The sequence below is a fragment of the Terrapene carolina genome, unplaced genomic scaffold (assembly GCF_002925995.2).
Source record: "Terrapene carolina triunguis isolate 2854851 unplaced genomic scaffold, T_m_triunguis-2.0 Scaffold740, whole genome shotgun sequence".
Classification (NCBI taxonomy): Eukaryota; Metazoa; Chordata; order Testudines; family Emydidae; genus Terrapene; species Terrapene triunguis.
Window position 1 is genome coordinate 3446684 of NW_020665091.1, and position 23364 is coordinate 3470047.

General features: G+C 50.0%; 2 protein-coding genes across 3 annotated transcripts in view; one reads left to right on the forward strand and one right to left on the reverse strand.

The window, feature by feature from the left end:
• Positions 1-420: 420 nt before the first annotated feature.
• Positions 421-22921, reverse strand: USP5 (ubiquitin specific peptidase 5). Of its 2 annotated transcripts, none has more exons than XM_026660237.2 (20): positions 22631-22921; positions 20058-20183; positions 19680-19746; positions 13963-14096; positions 13589-13734; positions 13060-13244; positions 11653-11747; positions 10165-10358; positions 8786-8857; positions 6757-6844; positions 6434-6559; positions 5773-5926; positions 5144-5318; positions 3695-3783; positions 3244-3435; positions 2534-2677; positions 2229-2374; positions 1942-2095; positions 996-1080; positions 421-771 (listed from the first exon to the last, which is right to left on the reverse strand). In XM_026660237.2, exons 1-20 carry the CDS (start codon positions 22736-22738, stop codon positions 678-680), a joined length of 2574 nt encoding a protein of 857 aa, XP_026516022.1. In that variant the 5' UTR covers positions 22739-22921; the 3' UTR covers positions 421-677. The 2 variants fall into 2 exon arrangements, with proteins under 2 accessions (XP_026516022.1, XP_026516023.1); XM_026660238.2 differs by having other exon boundaries at positions 3313-3435; positions 22631-22919.
• A 335-nt stretch (positions 22922-23256) lies between these two features.
• Positions 23257-23364, forward strand: part of CDCA3 (cell division cycle associated 3) — a 6042-nt gene continuing 5934 nt past the window's right edge. The window contains exon 1 of the mRNA XM_029913603.1: positions 23257-23283. Within this exon, the coding sequence (XP_029769463.1) occupies positions 23257-23283 (27 nt within the window). The remainder of the gene's footprint in view (positions 23284-23364) is intronic.

Consider the following 23364-nt stretch of genomic DNA (forward strand, 5'->3'; position numbering starts at 1 on the left):
CCAAGCTTCTTAGCACAAGGGCTCATATGCCAAAGTAGAGGAGAACTGCCATTGGCAGGGTTACACTGATCACTGCATTAGATGAGGAAAGAGTTCAGATACCCCAGCTGACAGGGCCCTCCACTAACATATGGGACAGACAGAAGCCAGGGGGTATTTAGATTTTTATTTTATCCTTCGTGTATTTTGGCATTTAAGGGGCACACAAGGAGGAAGTGGTGCTACTTATGGCCCACATTATTTCCTGCACAGCCCCCTTGTTTGGGAGGGGGCACAAGGGAGAGAAGCCACCCACCCACCCATGATACACGAAGCCACACACACACACACACGCCCCCCCCCCCCCCCCCCCCCCCTCCCCCCCAAAGCGGCCGCGCAAATACCACCAAGCAGCCAAGCACTAGAGGCTGTGCCTTGGAGTAGGGAGTAATGAGAGATTTTATATTGAAACAAATCCATCTGCCCACCCCTCTTCACTCATGTCCATGGGGGCCCCAGCCCCCAGTTTTATTAACCAAGGAACACCTGCCCCCAGAGTTACAGCAGTGGCACAGGTGGAGACACAGCGGGGAGTGGGGTGAAAGAATGTGCACTGCTTCTCTGTATTTATTGTCACTGCCTCCCCCTCCTCATGCCAGCAGCCTGCTTCCCCCCTCCGCACACAGTAGGAGGGGGTTCTAGCTGGGAATCCGCTGATAGAAGTAGATGTAACCGAGATCCTTGGGTGGCTTCTCAGAGGCGCAGACTTTCTGGTCATTGTAAATCACCCACCTGAAACAGAGAGGGAGAGATAAGGGCCACCAGCTTGCAGCTGACCTAACAGTCTGTCCCCACCATGTGGCACAGTGGCCTGTTCCTTTCTTTTCCCTCCCCCCATGACAATGGGTCCAGAGGGAGAATGACACTAGACCACTGAAGTAAAGGGGGAATTATACTGGTTTATCTTAGAAGCTGCTGCCTTTAGGCTACTTCTTGTCCCCTCAAGCCCTTCTTACCTGCCATCCTTCTTGATGTGGCAGACATAATGGCCACACATGGTGGAAGTGCCCATGTGGCTGATGAAGGCAAAGAGCTGATACTCTGAGGGAGAGAGGAAAAAAGAGGTGGTCAGAGAGAGACAGAGGTAGGGAGGGTTACATACCCTTGGATAACCCCATCCCCCTCAAGAGCTCTCTAGAGAGGAGCTATTGTCCCATGACTCCCTAGAGAGGCCTTCAGGGGTCTGGGCCCCAATAATGGCTGAGAAGACATGTTTCATGGTGGAGTAGGTGGAATAAGGCAGCTGCCTAATCACAAGGCCAAGAGAATTTTAGATCCAAGCTCTGTGGAGATACTGGTGAAGCAAACAGGAGGAGAGATGATAGCTCCTTCAAGGCGGCCCTACCTGCTGCCTACCTCCCAGAGCTTGACGGGGGAAGTAGATGAGTGAGGAGGCCCTGGTTCACACATCTGCTGTGTGGGGCTTTCCACATTACAGCAAGTAGTGTAGCAGCTTGGGCATGAATTCCCACAAAGATTTAGCTGGCTAGAGCCCAGGTGTTTTGATAGGGAGACCAGAAAAGAACAGTCTCCGAGGCAACACAGAGATGGGGTTCCAAAGGATGGGAGCAAAGCCCTCCTTACCTCCCTGGCAGGACACCCTTATTCCTCTCCTCCATCTGACTAGACACCACACCCCATTCATCCCTCTGATGATTCCCAGTGGGCACAGACCCTTTCTCCTTCCTCTCTGTTACATTGCCCCAGCAGCCAGATCAACTCTTGGGAGGTGCTAGAATCTCAGGGATCAGTGAGAGACCTGAGAGTTTAGGGAGGCTAAAGCTCTGGGGAAGGCTGGGGCCCAACTGGTTAGAAACCACCACCACCATCCCCGGGAACTAAGCTGCCTCTACAGAAACCAGAGGAGGGCAGAACTCATGCCCTCCAGTGTCCGGGACTCACTTCCAGGCCCATCACGCACTTTGGGACCCACAGGGACAGATTCAGAGATGGACTCAGCCGCCGAGCGCCCCTCTGAGATGTCCATGGCAGCCTCTGCGTCCAGGTCATCAATGTGACTGAAGATCCAGTCCACAGCCCGCTCCAGACTGTTACTCTGCAGGGAGAGGGGGAAACTGTCAGGTCAGGAACCCCTCATCAATCTAAGCACCTCCCTTCCCTGAGGATGCCATTCCCAGCACAGCCCTATAAGGCTGCAATCCAACTGTAATCTCATCCTTGCTCCTCACCGTGGCTCTTAGGGCTTTCATAGCCTGATCTCGGGAGAAGCCCATGGAGACAATGGTGGCCACGCTGTCTTCTGAAGGGGGGTCTGGACAGATGATGGTGGAACCTGGCCCACTAGATCCAGAAAGAACCAGAGGGTTGGCAAAATCTGTAGCAGAAAACAGAACATAGTTCAGAGGGGCTAGCTCTGATGGTGGGGAAACATTTTAAGGTCTCAGCCCTGGCTTCTCCAGCAGGCAGCGCTGTAGCACATTGTAGCACATTGAACTGGGTGGGAGGGCTTTGTCATGGTCATGTTTTCTCATACCTGGATCATCCATGTGCGACATGATCCAGTTCATGGCAGCCTCAGCCCCACTGTTCCCTGTGTAGTACACAGCTTTGCGGCAGGCATCCATGGGAAAGCCCATCTCCACCAGCTGGATAATCACCGATTCATCCAACATGGGGGCTGTGGGGGGACAGAGATTAGAGGAGCCTTGGCAGCCCTGCTCCCACCCACCCCTTTAGTGTGAGTTCTGTCCCCTCCCTTCCACATAACCTTATGTAAACCTCAAGCCTCCCTCCCTGGCTGAATCTCATGTGAGCCTTGCCCCTCCCTTGGCTAAGTCCTTACCCCCATAGCACGCAGGCCTCATGCAGGGGGTGGAGAGATGAAAGTCATGAGCCAGGCACTCCCTAGCAATGGCTCAGGAGCTTTGTCTCCTCTTCACCTCTCACCATGCCGCCAATCTTTGTGCACCAAACCGCTCTCCCAGCTAGACATTCTGGATCCATTGTGCATACCCCACATCCCACTCCTTCCTAATATGGGCCCACACAAACCTACAGCTGAAAGAGCTACTGGGGTCAGCAACATCCTTGCACAACGAGCATGCAAGGGGGCACAGTCACTGGCAGAGGGACAGGAAGCGAGAGACTGAATGAGGAGGAAATCATTAGCCAGGGAGACAAGTCATGAGGAGAGTGAGGGAGTGAGTCAGGCACTAGGAGGAGGAGAGGAGAAGAGTCACTAACATGTTGGAGAGGAGAAGTGAGGGGAGCAGAAGGAGTCGTCGTCCTCGTTGCCATAGAACCCCAGGCTACCTTTGGGCTCGTCTGGCGTCACCAGTGGAGGCGCAATGTCTGGCATCTCCTCCTCACCAGCTTGCAGCCCTGTCCCCTGCAGCGCAGAGATGTCCAGCTCCTCTGGCATTTCGATAGAGACATCTGTAAAAGAGTCTGGATCAGACCCTCAGGGACGTGTTCAGTGAGCTCAAAGGGCGTGGATGAGTGGCTCTCAAAGATAAGCCGTTTGGGGTAGAGAATGCACATGGGATGTTCTGCAGCAGCAGTATAGCAACGCAGTATGGAATGCTCTCCCGTGTCAGTAGTGACCCCAATGCCTAAGCATGGGGGCGGTGCTACACAGAGCAGCATTGGGGACTCATTGATCCTGATGTTTCGTGCTTCACCTCACTCTCCTTACCGAGCTTTTTGGGTACCCAATCCAGGCCAAAAGTGAATTTCTTGATCTGGATCACCAGATAGTCTGGGAAGGAGGCAAACCGGGTTGTCCTGAAAGAGAGTGACACGTCATGTCTGGACAGGTTACCCTGTTGCTTTGTTAATGGGGGAGGGGGAGGAGGAGGGCTAGGGGAGACTGGCTGGCTCGGGGAGAAATCAAGGAAGGGGATGTGGAGTCTTGCACATTCCAGAGCTACTGCTGGAATACAGAGGGAATAGTCTGTATGGCTCTGGGTCTCCCCACTGTACTCAACACTGAGCCTGCCAAACCCTGAACAATTCCCAGAGGAAGTGCTCTGACTGGAGGACAGCTTAACCTAGCATTTCCCAAACTTTTAAGGGTGGAGACCACCTCCAGGAAAATCAAACACTCCTCCCTCCCCTGCAAACCCTGCCATGTGGTACAGGCCACCAGAGATTTTAGAATTCTAATTAAATACTGGTAAAACAAACACGTATGGATGCATTTTAAACTATAGTTGAAGGAATGAGGTATATTCAGCACTGGATGTGAGGAAAGGTTTGACTATAAGTCATTACTCCAAACTGCAGTAGAACGTTAATAATGTCAACTTGAAAAGCAACATTTCTTTAGACCTGTTATTGCTAAGGGGTATCTTTCCGTTTTTCTGTAACAAAATATCTCCTCTCATGGGCTCTGCTAGGCTTCTTGGGCTTGAGTCCTTCTTGACTGGGAAAGGAATGCCAGTGGCAGCAGAACAAACAGCCACTCAGCAGACATTGTAGCTCTTCATTACTGCCTTGAGTTACTATGATCTGTGTTTTGGACAGTGAAACAGTTAATAAATCTGACATTCAAAGTATCACCACTGGCATTCGAGTTAGCCCTGCTGAAGTGACTGGGGCAGCTCATCCTTCACAACTATTGTTTCAGTCTTTCTGTAAACTCAAGGAAACTTTGGTGCACCAGTTGCGCTCAGTTCATGTTTTGAAAGTTTTGTTCAACTTTAATAACTAGAGACTTCTTTTAAAACGAAAGTTAGGGCTGGAGAGAACAACAGAGTGCTGTCCACATCTCCCTCCTAGGCTAGGCACACTTTAAAACATAACTCAAATTAAGAATGTCAGAACGCTGATAATGGGGCATCAACACCACTGCCAATTTTTCTGGCTTTCCATTGCTTTGTTTTCTGTACCACCACAGAATGCAGTGTTGAGGACCCCACAGCCACCTTAACTCTGCCCACTGTAATCCCCATGGAAAATGGGACAAGACTGAGCCTAGAGGCTCAGGAACCACCCCCCAGGGCTGACAAGTCATGGATTTCTAAGAGGGGAACTAGCAGCCCTAGGAAACATCCCTGCCCAGCGTACTGTAGGGAAGGGGTTCCCAAGAGGGCTTTTCACACTCTGATCTCTATCCTAGATAGCGCCTCCAAACCACACTCACTTGAGAGCCACAGACTTGGCCTGCAAGGCTGTGCTCCAGAAGTCATCCACCTGCTCTGGAGCCCCGTAGGCCTCTAGACAGGAGCTGAAAGGCACCTTGGCTCGGACCAGCTCAGGCAGCGGCTGCTTCTCCTCTTCTGCCTGGTGCTTCTTCTCCTCATATTCCATCAGCTCATCTGGGGACAAGGCAGAGGAGTCAGGTCCAGATTCCGGGCGCTCACAAGGCACCTGCTGTTGGCTACCTCCAGAGGCAGGACACCAGGCTAGATGGGCCCATCGGGACATGTTCCCTAGAGTGGTGCATAGGGCACACAATCTCCTCCAGCCATCAGGATGGTTTCATTATGCTGAAGTCCCACAGGCTAAGTCACAACCCTTGCCTTGGGTGAGGCAGGGGAAAGGTTTGATCCCTAACTTGAGTGACTGATACCTGTCCACAGCATCTCTGAGTAAATCCACCCTGCCCAGCTCCATGGGGTGATGAAGGAGAAGGATTTGGCTCCAGAACACCTTGCTTCTTCAGGTCCTTGAGGGATACCCTCAACCCCAGTAAAGGAGCACAGTAGGTAGAGTTTCCTCACTGATCCCAGTGCCTGCTGCCCCTTCCTCAGTCACCATCAGGCCACTGACCTTTGTTGAGTGCAGCATCCATGGGCACAGGCAGCTGCATAATGTAGTCCACACGCTGGGTGTATTTCACCTTCTCTGTGGCCAGGCACTTGAGCTTCTCCTCCACCAGGAAACGGAAGACCTCATTGGGATTTTCTGAGCTGCGGCAGTTCCTCTGGGAAGGGCAACATGGTGAAAATGTGTCATATCAAGGTGGCCAGATCAACCAATCACAGGAGCAGCAGCCCCATGTGGGACACAGACAAAGAACTGTCTCCACTGTCCCTGGTCCAAGTGTAGAAGCTGGAGCCCTTCAATCAGCACCACTAGTCTCCAGAAACCAATCCCATTCCCACCCCAAAGGAGAGGGTTCCATTTTTAGGGGGAGCTCTGGGTAACTCCAAGCTCCCCCAAAGTCTACACACAGCAATTTCACAGGGGCTGGGCGTGAGCCCCGAACAAAAGGCCCTGCAGTTGGGCGCCCTCATCCCCTTCTCCCGAAGTGGTCACTCACTGGTATCCTGAACGGTTAGTTCTGGTGAACCTGGTGCTTCAAAATACCTGCATGCTGGCCCCCTCCCTGCATTTCCATCCAGCCTAGGTGCCAACCCCCCACTTGCTGGAGCTCAGAACAGGAGCTGCCCCCTTCCCAGGATTTCAGAAAGCGTGGATCAGTCATTACCTCCACCATGTTGATGAAATGCAGGAAGAACTCCTGGGCGTCTTGCTGCCTGTTGGTGGAGAATTCCGGGTGCCCTTTGCCAATGAGAGATTTAAACATGCGTGGAGCAATGCCATCCTGCATGCCCTAGAAGAAAGTAGGGAGGAGAGGAAGAAGTGAGCATGGCCTCCCAACAACTCCGCCCTGGGGTATATCTTTCCAAACCCTGCCTCTATTTAGGGTCAACGCCCTGGACAGTGTCTCCATAGAGGATCCCCCACACCATCACAGACATGCTTTAGTGCATTCCCTCCCCATGAGGGTAGTGGGGCCCCAGTCCTCACCTTCTGGTTCTGGTCCGGTTGCTGTTCCCCGTCTCCAGAGGCTGGCTTCGAATACTCCCCAGAGAGTAGCCCATGGCCCAGCTTGGCTCTGGAATAGCAGAGGATTCACCATCAAAGCTGTACCAAGCTGCTTCCAACCCAAACACTCCTGTCACTCCAGGAGCCAGTTCAATCACTCCAGCTTTGAAACTCACGTTGACTTGCCCCAGCTGACCTCGGCTGACCTCAGCTCCCTCTTCCTACCCAGCCCCAACTCCTCTGTCTCATCCTGCTCTGCTGCCCCCAGCCCTGTGTGATATCTTCCATTTGAACACCTCACAGAACTTCAGAACTGAGCCTCAGCTCCTCCCTGGCCAATGGGTAAGGATTGTGGAGGGACAGCCTCAGCCATTCACAGAAAGGCAGCCAGCACTGGGCTGCGACAGTCGTTCACCAGCCACATCTCGCAGCAGCTTGGCACAGGAAGTGAAGCCCCGCAAGTGACTCTATACAGGAGTCTGAGGGAGGCAGAATGCAATCCCTCCAAATTAGTGATGGCTGCAGCCCAAGTCATGGGATAGCAGTTAGCAGACTACACCCCATTCCCACCAGCAGGTTGAACAGATTTTCCAAAGTGAGAGACAGACACTTTACTGCCCAGGGCGGGCAGGAGATAACATGAGATACCCACTATCAACCCTTCACTGTGCTCTCTTGGGCCCAACTTCTCCCCCACCACCTTCCTCTACTCCCATCTCCCCCACGCTCACATTCACACAGCCTCAGTCACCAATTCACTCCCATTCCCTTGCACACAACCCTGCCAACCCAAGCCAGCACATCCCCCTCTCATTTTAGCAATTGACCCAATCTCCACCTGCTCAGAAACATCCACATACCTATTCCTCCTCACCCCTAGATGGAGAACCTCTCCAGAGCTCACTCACCCCCTCCCCTGCCCCCCACAGCCTTTGAGGCTCCTACCCAAGACTGGGCTCAAAATTGTCGCTGGCTCTGGAAAAGCAGAGGACACGTGCATACAATTAAAATATTCCCAGATAAGTCTGTATTCCCTGCTCCTCACACAGTATGCAGCCTCTGTGGGACTAGCCCAGCGTTTCTCAAATGCGGCCACCAAGGGGTTTTCCTGCAGCCACGACAGCCTCCTGGGCAGAGATGGGGGAGGGGGCAAAGCAGTGGCCGTTCCCTGCAGCCCTCTGCCCCCAGCTGCGGAGCTGCGGGACTCCGGTGGCAGGCTTCAGTCCAGGGTGGCGGGGCTTCAGGAGGTCTGGCTTTGCTGGGTGCGGTGGTCAAGAGGCAAGGAGTGGGATGAGCTTGGGGTGCGAGGCTGCAAAAGGGAGCTTAGAGCAATGGCGGGGAGCAGCAGGGCCCAGGGACAGTGGGGGTCTGGGGAAGGCAGCAGGGGCTACAGGCGATGGGGGGAGGAAGCAGGCGCCAGATGCACCAAAATACAATTGTACGTGATTTTTATTACTGAATCTGAAAAAAGCGCCCTACATAAATCAATGACAATGATTTGAATGTGCGTATATGCATATTTATTTGTTTTTCCTAAAGTTAGTTAAGTATTTCAGAAAAAAAATTGTCAGTCGGTGGCCGCACTCTCAGGCCACCACAATTTTTGTTATGAGAACCCCTGGACTACCCCCACCTAAACCGGTATACTCTTCTCTCAGACACCTCTCTCTGGCTGGAAGTCTGTGCTGCAGAGCCAGACACCCTCTGCTGACAGCTAGGGGTACTACACCCACCAGTGGCAGAATGTCCCTGCAGGACATTTGCCACTCTATACAGTTGTGAGATTGAGGCTGGGGCTTAGACCCTTTAGCCCATCAAGCCCAATCTCCTGGTCAAACCTCAACTCTTGGAAAGTTCCAGAGATCTTTAATGACTACAAGGGATTGGAATCTCAGAAGAAGTGGGACCTACTTGCAACACAATGCAATTTAAGAATGGGGTGGGACATGGGGCCCCCTACTGGAACACCCCAAATCTATACCACATCCCCTTTCTTCAGAGCACTACATACACTTGGGTGCTGAAGTCCTGTGTGGGGTCTGAGGGAGCACTTTGGAATATCTTCTCCAGCTTGTCCACATACCTGCAAAGCAAACCAGAGAGGCAAAGAGAGCTGCAGACAGAGCACCAGGCTGCATCCAGCAAGGTAACTGGCTTATACAAGCAGCAAAGAGTCCCGTGGCACCTTATAGACTAACAGACGTATTGGAGCATGAGCTTTCGTGGGTGAATACCCACTTCTTTGGATGCATGTAGTGGAAATTTCCAGAGGCAGGTATAAATATGCAAGCAAGAGTGAGTCAGGCTAGAGATAACGAGGTTAGTTCAATCAGGGAGGATGAGGTCCTCTTCTAGCAGTTGAGGTGTGAACACCAAGAGAGGAGAAACTGCTTTTACGTAGGGACTGCCCAGTCTGGCTGATGTACATAGCAGAGGGGCATTGCTGGCGTATATTACATTGGTGGACGTGCAGGTGAATGAACCGGTGATGGTGTGGCTGATCTGGTTAGGTCCTGTGATGGTGTCGCTGGTGTAGATATGTGCCCACATATCACAGGACCTAACCAGATCAGCCACACACCTGCACGTCCACCAATGTAATATACGCCATCATGTGCCAGCAATGCCCCTCTGCTATGTACATCGGCCAAACTGGACAGTCCCTACGTAAAAGGATAAATGGACACAAATCAGATATTAGGAATAGCAATATACAAAAACCTGTAGGAGAACACTTCAACCTCCCTGGACACACAATAGCAGATTTAAAGGTAGCCATCCTGCAGCAAAAAAAACTTCAGGACCAGACTTCAAAGAGAAACTGCTGAGCTTCAGTTCATCTGCAAATTTGACACCATCAGCTCAGGATTAAACAAAGACTGTGAACGGCTAGCCAACTACAAAAGTAGTTTCTCCTCCCTTGGTGTTCACACCTCAACTGCTAGAAGAGGGCCTCATCCTCCCTGATTGAACTAACCTCGTTATCTCTAGCCTGACTCACTCTTGCTTGCATATTTATACCTGCCTCTGGAAATTTCCACTACATGCATCCGAAGAAGTGGGTATTCACCCACGAAAGCTCATGCTCCAATACGTCTGTTAGTCTATAAGGTGCCACGGGACTCTCTGCTGCTTTTACAAATCCAGACTAACACAGCTACCCCTTTGATACTTGGCTTATACAAGGCTCCCAACCCCAGAAGGTAAGATCCCAGCATTAGGGATCTTTCATGCTGATCCCTGGCACCCCACAAAGGATGGAGTGAATTAATTCCTCTCAGAGTTCAGGTAGGATTGGGGCAATTGGGATGGACACCAGGACTAAGGCCTAAGTAACCCACAATCCTGGAGCAGTGGTAAGTGGAGGGGGCCTTCCCTTAGCTCACTTACTTTCTCTGGAAGTCAGGGATGCTGAACAGCACCTGCACCACAGAATTGAGGTAGCAACTATTGCCCAGGTTTCGGATGCCAGTGTAACCAGGGCCATAGAGGGGTTTGAGCTGCACCCCAGACTCCTGGATCAGCTCCCACTCCCCAATGCGCTGATTCATGTCAATCTCCAGCTCGGTCATTGTCTTGTCTGTCTGTGGAGAGAAGAGATGGACCGGGGGAGCTCAGAGAAGAGCCACAGATACACTCTGGGCCATCCTGTTTGGTGAAAACTATGATGGGGGAGGGGGGGGGGAGAGAGAGAAAGATATGGAAAGGATGTGCAAATGTCTAAGGGATTCCAATTCCGAGGGGAGAAATATTTTTGGGCGGTGGGGGGGAAGAAGGGGAACAGGGCAAGTCTGAGCCAAGGAAAAGGAGCTCAGGAACCATCCCCCAGCACTGAGGTGTCAGAGTCTGAGGAACCATCTCCCCAAGGGAGGTCCTGTTGCTTGGAGTACGAATAGGAGCCACAAGGGAATGAATCTGGGGGGGTGGAGGAGAAGAGAGGGAAACAAGTCAGCTCTCTGCTTGAGAGGAAGTGGGGGCTGTGTACCCAATGACCACTGCATAGTAACTGAGTTACAGCCCCACCCTGGTTGGTGACTGGAGACTCGGATCCAGCTGAGGACTCAGTGTGATAGAGGACAAATGCCTGCAATATCCTAGACAAACCTTATTGAATTAGGTTTAATACATTTGGGGGGGTCCATTGTATTAAAAATGTAATTGATAGTGTGTTATTGTAGGATTGTCTGTAGCTTGGGGAAACATTAGGAACTTCAAAGAACTGTTTTGGACAATATGTGAGAAGTGGGTTTTCTAAAAGGTACTTGGGTGTAGCTTCAAAAAATATCCCTAGGGAGAAAAAAAACCATTGTCTGCTGATTACCTACTCCTTGAAACTCAGAGACCTCTGAACCGTATAAAGGCTGGACTAAATTTTTCACGAGTGTGCTAGTTCTGAGCTGAGGTTGTTAAGAACTTGTGACCACAGATGAGACCCCTCTGCTAGGTCTGAAGGGCTAATCACTGCCAGAACCCATGTCAGAGTTGGGGTGATCTCTGGTAAGCTTATTAGCCTGCGTACTGCTTCTTTTAGTGTTTTCTGAGTAATGCTTTAGCCCTAAGAATAAATAAGCTTGCATAGAAAGAGCTGTGTGGTATCTTAAATGGGGCAGTCACATTTATTAGTCTCTGAAGAGAAACCAAGCAGGTCTGCTCAAGCAGTTTGTTTTATGCTGGGAATAACACAGTGAAAGCAGGGAACTGTTCAGCCTGGAGATACCCCAGTCAGCAGGGAGAGAGACACGCATCGCCACCCAAGAGAGGTGACAGCTGGGGAGCTGGAACCCTGAGAGTGGTGCCCTTGCTGAACCCCTGAGGGGAAATACAGGTGCAATTGTGACATTCAGACCCCCTTGTTTTGATTGGGAGTTTCCCTCTCACCTTCTGCATCTTGAGCATGTCAATCCCAAAGTGAGCCAGGTGTTCAGCCAGGCTGGGATCCAGCACCATATCATCCTCATCATAGGAGTAAACGTCTGTGGGAAAACAGACAGGAAAGGGAAAGAAACTAGCTTATACCCCAACCACTCCCAGATCCCACCAACACCCACCTGTTCTTCCTCAAACAACCTGCTGCTAGGGAGCAACATAAAGTTCTCAGAGCTTTAAGGTCTAACAGACTAACTGTCTGAGCCAGTAGTTTTCAAACTGCAGGTCGCAACCCAATACTGGGTTGCGGTGGCTCTGGTCAGCATCGCCGACCGGGCTGTTAAAAGACCCGGTCGGCGGTGCTGCCCGGCTAAGGCAGGCTAGTTCCTACCTGTTCTGACACCGTGCTGGGCCTCGGAAGCGGCCAGCAGCAGGTCCGGTTCCTAGGTGGGGGGCCATGGAGCTCTGTGTGCTGCCCCCACCCTGAGCACAGGCCAATGGGAGCTGGGGGTGGGGAGCAGTGCCTGCGAACGAGAGCCGCGTGGAGCCGCTTGCGCATCTCTGCCTAGGAGCCAGACCTCCTGCTGGCCGTTTCTGGGGCGCAGCATGGTCCACGGTGCCAGGACAGGCACGAAGCCTGCCTTAGCACCCCCGCTGCACCGCTGACTGAGAGCCATCCGAGATAACCCCATGCCCCAACCCCCTGCCCCAGCCCTGAGCCCCCCCCCAAACCCAGAGCCCTTCCTGCACCCCAAGCCCCTCATCCCTGGCCCCACCCCAGAGCCTGAACCCCCAGCCAAGAGCCCTGACCCCCCTCCTACACCCAACCCCCTGCCCCAGCCCTGAGCCCCTCCCACACCCCTCATCCCCAGCTCCGTTGGGTCACGGTCATTAACAATTTTCTTCAACTGGGTGGCCAGAAAAAAAGTTTGAAAACCACTGGTCTGAGCAGTACTGTCCTAAGGTGGAAAGAATGGGGGACCCAAGTTCCCCAGAAGTGTGGGGTAAAGAAGAGGAGCAAACAACTTTGCCTTGGATTCTAGTTCAAAGGCCCTGTGTGCCTGGCTAACAGAAGGGTGTTGCGCCATCCACCCCCCTTCCCTGTCCCAGACCACTAAAACAATGAGCACCCCCCATCCCAGGCTGGAGGGAAGAGGGAATACAGATAGCGCTTTCAAAGGCCCTCAGATTCCAAGGAAGGGGGCAGGGGAAGCACAGGGTTTCAGCAATTAGCTCATTGCCCCCTCCCCACAGGAAAGCCCAGTTGGTGGTGGCGGCAGCTAGTTGGTGCATGTCCTAGGCCACAGCATTGGCACACCCCAAAATCCCCCTCACTTGTTCTGTCAGGGGACCATGATGCCCAGATTCAACCCATTCAGACGCCTGGCATCTGCAACTCCACTGAGTCCCCCATCTCACCAGCCCCATCGGGGGTGATAGTTCCCAGTTTCACAGCCAGTGGGTAGCCAGTCTCCCGATAATGCTCAACTGCGTGGTTGTTGCCGCCACTGCCGTCGAAGTAGCGCCGGCCACACAGGATGGATCCATCAGTCATGTTGAGCCACAAGTTCTCACGCATGTCGCACTTATTGCACTTCCAGCCACTGCCAATAGGGGGAGAGAAAAGGAGCAGTCTATTCCCTGAAAGTACTCGCCCACCATGGCACAAGTAAAGGCTTTCGGGATTCCACCCCCCTCCTACTCCAGGAAGCAGAGGACCCGGGCAGACCTATAAGGCAGGAGTCAGTTGCAGTCAACCCCTCACCCACAGAGTTTCCAGGAATTTACCAGCTTGTATCACGGGCCACACCGTGATCAGGGAGAGGCCCACAGGAGAAACCCCCTCCACTGACAGAGCAACAGTCCCATCACAGCCCCAGAGAGGAAAGTTGTGTTGTGAAGTGTCCAGGGTGAGAGGGAACATGGCCAGGCTTGGTGCCAGACTCACCACGGAGGGATGCGGACACTGTTCTGTAGCTGGTGCAAAGAGAAAGCATGTTTGGAAACACGTCGAACTTCTCCATCCCATGCCTGTACCTCCTGCTTTCGCGAGGCTGAATCTGCTGTCAGGATAGCCTCAACCGCACTGGCAATCTGGAATTGGGGAGCAGGAGAAATAGGGGGATAAGAGCTCCACAACACCTACCCTTGCTATTCCAGACTTGGGCTCCCCACAAGGCTCTGCTAATGCCACTCCATTCTGCCCAGCCACCCCCCTGCTATTCCAGTCCAATCCCACAACATTACTGGATCCAATTTACAAAGTAGGAGAGTTCTACTCCATAAAAGCGCGCTTCCTGCAGACAGAAAATAAAGACCTACCCTGTCTTGGACCATGTCTGGCAGCCCCTCCAGCCCATCCCGTGGGATCTCCAGGTGCTCTGGGAAAATAACTATTTTTACGTCTTCATCATATTCAAACTTCTCCTCTGGGATGTCAAACCCACCTTCTATGCCTACAAGAGAAGGAACACTGCAGTAAGGAAAAGGCAAAGAATCTATAACCTAGCCAGCTTTCTTGCCTTATGGATGACAACCTGAGGGACGGGCTTTCCAGCCTTGGATATTATGTGAACTAGGGAACCGTAGAGCTGTGACTAGCTCTGTCTAAGTCTATAGCAGTGGTTCCCAAACTGGGGTTCGTGAACCCTTGGGGATTCACGAAATGTTACAGGGGGTTCTCGGGAAAAAATTCCCTAATGGCGGACAGAGCTGTCCCTAGGGATCCCGGGCAGCACGGGGCCAGCAGCCCAGAGCCCCTGGACTTCCAAAAGCTAAGCAGATCAAAGCAAGCACATCACACTGAGGAGATTTAAACTTCAAGATTCCTTATAAGAAATGGAAAGGAATATAAAATTAAATAGGCAGCTAGTATTGTTTTTAAAATTATTATGAAGAACAAATTGAAGCTTTGTTGTAACGTGCGTTGTTTGCCTGGACTGCTCAGGGCCTGAATGCTTGTGTAGGAGGAACTCTTTGAGGTGGCTTCTTAAATACCTTCATGCTGTTTCACATCTGATACTCTTTGATGAAACATAGGAGCCTTGTCTTATAACAGGCTTATTCAAAGTGATACAAGCTACGAAAGTGAGATCTTGGAAGAGTGTTGCCATTTTCATAATGTAATAAAAATACTGTAATGATAAATAATAATTAATAATAAATAGTGTGTAATAAGCATGTCATAAAAACAAACTTTATTTCCAAGATCACTGCTTTTATAATTTATACTCAGGTAAAGGAGAAAATCCCTGGAAATATTCATTTTTAGGAGGGGTTTCACAAGACTTGACATTTTAGTGAAAGGGGTTTACAGGTTGTTAAAGTTTGGGAACCACTGGTCTATAGTGACATTAGCTAGGACAGAACCACTGGGGGGCATTCCTGCTCCTGATTCACAGATGTAAGGACCACTAACTGTAATTGGGGGGACACAGGACGAAATCCTTCCAAACCCAAGGGCCAGTGCACTCACTACCACTTCCAAAACACTTGGCTAAGGCAGAGTGCTCACTGCTCCTTGCACCTGCCACAAAGGGAGGCTTCCTGCTGTTCCAGTGTTTGAGGACAGGATGTGGAAGTGTCAGGTCTCCCCCAGAAACGTTAGAGTTAGAAGAAGAAACCTCACAGACTTAGAGAAACTGGGAAATGCACAGTTCAAGTAGTTTCCCACACCCTCCCCTTTACTCCGTCCCCTTTGAGATGTCAGCAGACAGGCACAGGCACTCTGCATAATGGAGACTCCAGTGTTACTTTCGAGCAGTCACTGTCCACATACCAAAGAACAATGTTTGTGTGACTGAAAGCACCCCTGTATTCACCTTACACACTACTGTAATAATCTTTGTACAAAATATGCCCTGAGATATTTAAAAACTAGTAACACACTGATCATCAATATTCTTATGTAATGTATGTACAAAATGCATATTAAGAGTTATGCACATAAGCTGAAATTATGACTACAATGTTTTTACCAGACAAGTTGGGGGAGGGGGGCAAACTGGTTTCTCTAAGGACAAGATGATGCTTCTAGCCAGTTGTCATCAAAGTTGACTGGCAATCACTTGTCAACTGACCATTCTTTGGCAACGAAGGGGGCCAGGAACAGATTGATCTGCATTATAGCAAACAACATGGAACCTCTTACACCACGAGACTCCATGTCTCTGTCTACACAGCTGGAATGAACTTTATCTAGGAGTAACTGCAGGAAAATATTTTTCAAAGAGTGACTGGACTATAAAAGTGAGGGGCAAAAACACCCTGTGTGTGTGCACATTTTTTCTCTCTCCCCTCCCGCCCCCCAAGATGACAAAGGAACCAGCCCTTTGACCTTTTTTGGGGGGGGGAGGGGGGAGGGAGAAGAGAGCCTGACTTGAGGATTTAGTCAGCTGTGTTGCTGGGAACCTGTGGTACAGATTTTACCTTGAACCAATTCTAGCTTGTTAAGTTTTAGCTAGGAAGCGTTTTATCTGTGTCTTTTGTAACCATTTCTGACTTTATAGCTGATTTAAGTCTCTCTCTTTGTAATTTAAAATCTCTCTCTTTGTAATTTAATAAACTTGTTTCTAATCTAAACCAATCCAGTGCTGTGTTTAAACTCAACTGTTTGGTAACGCCAGTTAAAGTAGCAAACTGCTGAATATTGACCCTTTACAGGGGCAACGGACCTTTAATATCTGAACTGCCCAAGAAAGGGCTGGCCAAACACTTTTGGGAAAATTCAGGACTGGTTGTGTGTTTGTGTCACCTGAAATTAGTAACCAAGGCTGGTGGAAGCCAGAGGGTGACTGGAAGCCAGAGTGCCGACAGGCTGCTGGGGTCAGACCCACTGGATCAGGACTGCAGCTATATACAGACACTCAGGGTGTGACCTGCATGCAGTTAGGCTGTTTGTGAGCAGCCCAGGTTGGGAGCTACAACAGCAAAGCATTATGAGGCACCCATGGTTGCAGGGCACACAGTGACAACTCCTTACTGGTCTGAACTGCACCCTGGAATGTGACAGTTTGTTATGGAAAGATCAGATAGCCAAACTTTGACCTCAGCCCCCATGGGACTGTCATGAGGAATGTGCAGTTTGGACAAGGGTGGTGTAAGGGAGAAGTCACCCTAACTGAGCATTTCCTGGTTTTCTAACATTGGAGTTTGGGGATCTAAAGTCCTATATTCCCGAAGGGTACAGGGAGCAGACAGCACTTGGTTCTTAACTTGACCTTTTTTTGTAAGTGAATTTCCTTTGTTGTTGTTGTTGTTTTTTAAAGGCAAATGGTCAGGTTTCTAATGTCTCTCTCTCTGTCTCAACACAATGGTTCACTCTATTGTGGCAGGGGTGTCTAGTCTTTGCAGTCAATACTAGTTGTTACTTTGCTTGCCAGCAGGTTCAACTTCGCATCATCCTTGACCAGGATGGATTGATACAAAAAAAATCAAAGTGATTTAAATCAGCAAGCAGAAAACCTTGGTTGAAAATCATCCATTTTAATCTTGTTTTTACATTTGTATTTTTTAGTTAATTTCCTAAAGAAAGATTGATTCTCATTGATTGGTAGCCATTAGAAATATGTTCATTTGTAACTAAATATAATCTTTACCCTGAATTTGATACTTCTTTTTGCTAACCAAGAGAATACACTGTGTCTATACATGTTTATTTAAGCAGTTATATAGCTTAACAGTTATTCAGAGTCTTAATTTTTACATTATGCATCATTCACCATTTTTAGCTTCTCTTTTTTGGTAGATTACTTTTTTGCTTGTGATTTCTGTCAAGCTGCATTTGGATGGAAGTTGGAATTCAATTTAATGGGTACAAAACCAGCATTTTAAAACTATTTTGTGCTAGTTAAATACAATTACCTTAAATGGATATATAAGAAAAAATAGGAAGTTTATCATAACACACTTTGCCTTTAAAACTGATTAAAGAAAGGAAGTATTATCTGTAGTTAATGAATTGAATGGACTGTTTTTGGTCGCCATGTATAAGATTTTAGAACTAGTACATCTCATAGACTTTAAGGCCAGAAGGGACCATCATGATCATCTAGTCTGACCTCCTGCACATCACAGGCCAGAGAACCTCACCCATCCACTCCTGCAATAGGCCCATAACTTCCGACAGAAATACTGAAGTCCTCATATCTTGATTTAAAGACTTCAAGTTACAGAGAATCCACCATTTGCTCTTATTCAAACCAACAAGTGACCCACCGTGCCCCATGCTGCAGATGTAGGTGAAAAATCCCCAGGACATCTACCAATCAGACCTGGGGGAAAATTCCTTCCCAACCTCAAATGTCCTCTCACACCACATTTTTATTCGTAGATTGGAAGAGAGGAAACGAATTTTCTTGCTTTTTCAACTCACAATCAGTTTTTAAACTTTAAATGAAGTAGTTATTGAACTGGACTAGTTGAATAAATTGAAATAAAGAAAAAATTCTCTCTGCACCTGCAGAAGAGGCTACCGTGTCAAAAGCTAGTTTAGCACTTCAGCAAACTCTGGTCTAGGTGCTTAGCCAGTGACTTTCTCCAGTTCAGTGGTACGACTTTCTTTAAAACTTCAGCAACAAATACACAGTGCTTGAATATTTTTGTAATTTGAATTAATTTAAAAGATTATAGTACATTTAAGTCTTAACATAGGTTGCCAATTTAAAATTTAATTTGTAATAGGCATATTTTAAAAAATAACAAAATATTTAAATAAAAATCTGATTTTTTTTTAAAATCATCCATTTTTACCCACCCTGTGGGGCAGGCCCTTTTACCCAGTGTTCTAGAAACAGCCACTATCTAAAAGAGCCTCCATTCCACAGCGCTTCCAAGAGCCATCGCCTGATTAAACAGAAGAGCCTAATCACTACTGACAATCAAAAATATACATTACAGTACACCAAGCACAATGCTTTCTCGCCCTACACCTCCTCCAAATATCCCTTGAGTGCAATGATATGATGATGCTGTTACACCAGCATAGTGACAGAGAGCTACAAACCTTGGTGGGTTCAGAAATACCAGGAACATAGTCAACTGAAAAACACAAGTCAGCACACTATCCCCAGGCTCTCCACATACGCAAACATGCCTTCTCAGTATCTCTCCTGATGTATCCTTAGGGCTCCCAGTCCCTACAGAGAGTGCCATGCTCTTCCCCCACAACAAGGAGCAATTGGGAATGGGGAATCCCCAGAGCATTAAAAGTCCCTGAACCCTAAAACAAAATAGGCTACTAGGGTTTCAGGGTGGCCTTTCAGAGCTTCCTAAAGCTCTGATGGGGTGGTGGACCCCCCCTGTGAGCCTCAGGCTCGACAGGTGGGAGTGGCCCTCCAACAGCGTACCACAGGGATCCCAATGATCTACTGAGGTGCTTATAGGCCCCCACGTCAGTACTGAACACCTCATAAACACTGATGGAATTATCCTACCTCCACTCCGTGAGGTAGAGAAGTCCTGTTGTCCCCCTGTAACAGATGGGGAATAGAGGCACAGAGACTAAGGCCTTGTCTACACTACGGGGGGGGGGGGGGGGGGGGAATCAATCTAAATTACGCAACTTCAGCTACGTGAATAACGTAGCTGAAGTCGACGTACTTAGATCTACTTACTGTGGGGTCCATACTACGCTATGTCGATGGGAGACACTCACCCGTCGTCTCCCCTTGCGCTTCTTGTTCAGAAAACCTTTTAATCAAGCGACCTCAAGGTTTCCCCAAACTCTACCCTAGCCCCTAACCTTGCATAGCAGTGTTCAAGCTGATCTATGTATGCAGATTTTAGAGAGGATGCAAATTCCAACTGTCAACAGAACTCCATTGTTACAGACTTGAACATAAAGCAACTCTCATCACTGCAGCAGGTTTTTAAACAGCTATCCTTCTTGGCCATTCCCGGATACGTGGACATTGGACTAGATGGGTCTCATCCAGCACAGGGGCATGAAAGGAGAGAGTGAATGGCTGCCGGGCTAGACAGCTGTAGAGGTCTGATCTGGCACAGCAGGGAAACTGGGCTAGATGGAGTTGTTTTCTTACCAATAGCCAAGCGGGTGGGTTTCTTCCTGGGGGGGTCTCCAGCACTGGAGCTACTGTCTTCCTCCTTCTGTTTTAGAGGCAAGGAGAGAGAGGAGACAGTCAATAAGGAGGCCCAGCAATATGAGGGTAGCCCAAAGCCTGTGGAACTGAGGCAGATACTGCAGGTGGAGAGAGATGGGGCAGGCAGCCAATACAATAACTAATTGAGTCAGAGCTCCAGAGTTGGGGTCCCATCGGGGGGGGACGGGACACCAGGTTGTGTTTCAGATGAGGGAAAGCCTCAGGTCTGAATGAACATGGAGCTGGATCCCTCTTCTCAGACTCAGAGCAGGTTTGGCAATGCAGTGTGTCCCCCAGCTCCAAGCACCCCATTCTTACCAGCTTGCGTGTTCTCTTGAGGTGCAGATAGACCCGATGGCCTGTTTTCCCATAGTACTTCTCTACATATTGCTTCCCGAAGCCCAGGAACGTGTTCATACAAATATACAGGCCCCCATCTGACTCCTAGGGGAGAAAGACAGACTGATAGGGAGACACGTCTCAGAGGGGCCAAAGGAAGGTGTTCAACAGAACAGAATAGACTTTTACCTTTAGTACGCTGGTTCTAATCCAGCTCCATTCAATGACTGCAAATCATGCCCATGTGTTAGCCATTCAGTGGCTGGTCTGAAAGGAGTTGTCAAGTCTCACTCTAGTTGCCAGCAAGATACGTATCTCCCACCACTATGAATGATTTGAAAATCCACTTGCCCGTTTATCCATAGTAGGAAGCTGAATCAGGCCAGACCCATAAACTTCTGAGGAGCTGTAGCCTCATTTAAAAAAGACTTTAGCACTTACAGTTGCAAAATATGACCCAGGCAAAACTGATGCAGCTACATCAACCTGTCTCTGCAGCTAGACGGATCTAGCGGAGCTACTGGTGCTGCCCGGAGCGTTGCCAAATTGTTGCAGAGTGAAAGTTAACTAGAATCTTGTTTTTGGTGTTGTTTCGGAACCTTGTGGGCAGCTGTGAAACAGACCAGGACAAGAATCAGGTCAGTCTCACGCTGCTGTGCTTGGCAACCTCCCAGCACCTACAGCACTGATGCTATTTAAAAGTGGTGGGGGAGGGCATGAGAGACACCTAAACATGGAGGCCAGGAAAGAGACAGAATAGCAGAGAATACTCAATCTGTGTCTCAGCAATCAGAAGGCTGAAATGGAGATAGAGACAAAAAATGGGATTCCCAAACAGAATTCAGATGCAGGGCTTGTGGAGGAAAAGAAGAGTCTTTCATTTCCTATTGCCTTGGACAGTGGGACCCAAAATCTTTTCATGTCTGTCTTTGATTAGTAGGTCTAATTCTTGTAGTGAAGTGAAGAGAAAAATAGACACTGAAGACAACATAAAAAGATCTAATTATATGAAAAAAAAGTGGAGTGAAGTCAGGAAGAGAGAAAAAAGGTAAAACAAAGTGAGAGACTGGCAGTAAGTTACATGTTAAGGGTGTTAGAAATTTGGTTGACAATGTTACAATTTGATACAAGAAAACATATCATACAACTGTACTCATCCATAGAAACTGCAATGGCAGTGGCAATGCAGGTATTTTTCATCCTGGTTAGTAGGCTTAGCTCTTGACCAGTGGTGTCAAGTAATTTTTGAAGCCCTGATAGTGGGCACAAGTAAGCCTTATAGCTGGAAGCCTCAACAGTGAGTGTAAGGATTGAATGGACCACAGAGGCTGAACTCCCCTCCCCAGGAAGTGTTTAGCACTTTATCAGGGTGTGTACAGGGAGAGAAACTTATTCTACTGCTACTCGGGCTGTCCCCAGTCAGGGGGGATAGAGACCTCCAATTCCCAGGGGCTGCCAATCAAGCACTTTAACCAACACTAACTTCCCAATGAAAAAAATTGAACCATGTTTAGAAATGCCTGAGGCTGTAACTCCATTGGGTGAATGTGGCTGGAGGGAAAGGGAGGGGGAGAAGGGACACTGTTCTTTTAATGACACAGTACTGGGGTATCCCCTAGCTTTTGGGGCCAGGGAGAACTTTGTGTTCCAACCTAAGAGGATATAGGGTCCCTAGACAAGGTGAACCCAGGGAGGATCTGAGGGACTTTTAATTTTGGAGTTTAGGGCTGATTCAATCCCTTCAATTGCCTGGATGTATGTTCCACACCCTGGGGAAAGGGCTGGTTGTGCCCCCAGGAGATGATGGAGACCTCCCCCGCAAAGTGGTGTAAGAAACAGCAATAACTTCCTCCCCTCAAATCCCAGGAAGGAGAGCGTGCGCGTTCAAACCCGGCCTCCAGAGGGTGGGCAAGGGGATCAAGAATGAGGTCACCCCCCGTGGATGTTTCCGGGCCTGCGGGGTGACAGACCAGCCGGGCTACGCCCACCAGCATGCACCGCGAGCAGCTCGGCCCGCCAGAGATGCCAACAGGGCAGCGGGGCGAGGAGCCCTCCGCGCCGCTTGTGGAGCGACTCTAGTCTCGGGGGCTGCAGCGCGGCTGGGCAGACCCCTCGGACTCGCTCTGGGGAAGGGGTCAGCCGACTACAGTTCCCAGCATGCTCCGCACAGGAGAGCCGTCTCGGGTCTGCGCTCCCCAGCCCAGCGGGCGCTGAGGGAGCCGGGACGCCCCGCGGTGAGTCAGCAGGAGAAGCCCGCGTAGCCGCTGCCGGGGCGGCAGAAAGGCAGAACTCCGCGGGCAGCACTGGAGCGGAGAGAACTACAGCCTCCAGCACACCTCGCCCACGAACGGGGCCAGGACCCAGGGCTTGCTGGGAGTTGTAGTCCTCGCAGCCGCACTCAATTGAGCCGAACAGAGCCCTCATCCATGGAAGACTTCATGTCCCAGCATGCCCCACGCGGGCCGGTCCCTAGGGCCCAGGCGCGCTGAGGATCAGCCGGAGAGCAGGCGGCCTCATGGGTGAAAGGGAGAACAGATGCCGGGGGCGCTTACCGGTGTATCGAAGGAAAAGGCGCATTCCTCCTTATGGACCCGGTCCCCAGCCTTGGGCACGCGGATGGCCGGCAGTACCGATAGCAACGCCTCACTCAGCTCCGCCATGACAGCGGCTCCCTGCAGCACCGCCCGCAGCCCCACCCTGACCAATCACAGACCTTCGTTGTCAGAGACTAGCTAGCCAATCCCATTCCACGCAGCCGCACAAGCAGAGAGGTAGGGCTACCGTTAACCGCTCCGCCCCCTTCGTTCCAAGGCCAGCCCTGCTCACCCTATCAAAATTGTCCTTTGTATACGGACAGCCACCTGGGACAATCTAGGTAGAGACGTCTAAACCTCCAGCCAATGCAAGCGCAAGAGTCACTTGGGGCGGAGTCGCTTGGAGATTGACGGAGGGAAAGCCAATGAGCCCCGGAAGCCTAACGACCCCGCCAATAGAAAATGATAAAGTGCTAGGCCAGGAAATAGCCAATCAGATTGGAAAAAAATAAATTCCAGCGAATAGGAAACAGAGAGGGAGGAAATATGGTCTTTATGAATGATGTTGCGCTAAGGTTTTGGCTGTCCCACCAATGGGAGGTTAAGAGGTGGGATTACGGAGTGATTGGCAATAAGATTGGCCAATGAGCGCGCATCACAGGAAGCCTGGCGTATATTGGGGGCGGGAGTGCTCCACCTTAGGGAGGGAGCGAACGGCAGCTCTTGGGGCCAATGGGGGTGTGGGGTCGGGC

Excerpts from the sequence above, each read along its gene's own strand:
- USP5 (XM_026660237.2), bottom strand. The coding sequence starts at position 22,738 with ATGGCGGAGCTGAGTGAGGCGTTGCTATCGGTACTGCCGGCCATCCGC. Across the intron at positions 20,184-22,630 it reads CCTTTTCCTTCGATACACCG|GAGTCAGATGGGGGCCTGTA; the intron begins GTAAGCGCCCCC and ends TTTCTCCCCTAG. Across the intron at positions 3,436-3,694 it reads TTGGGTACCCAAAAAGCTCG|ATGTCTCTATCGAAATGCCA; the intron begins GTAAGGAGAGTG and ends ACTCTTTTACAG.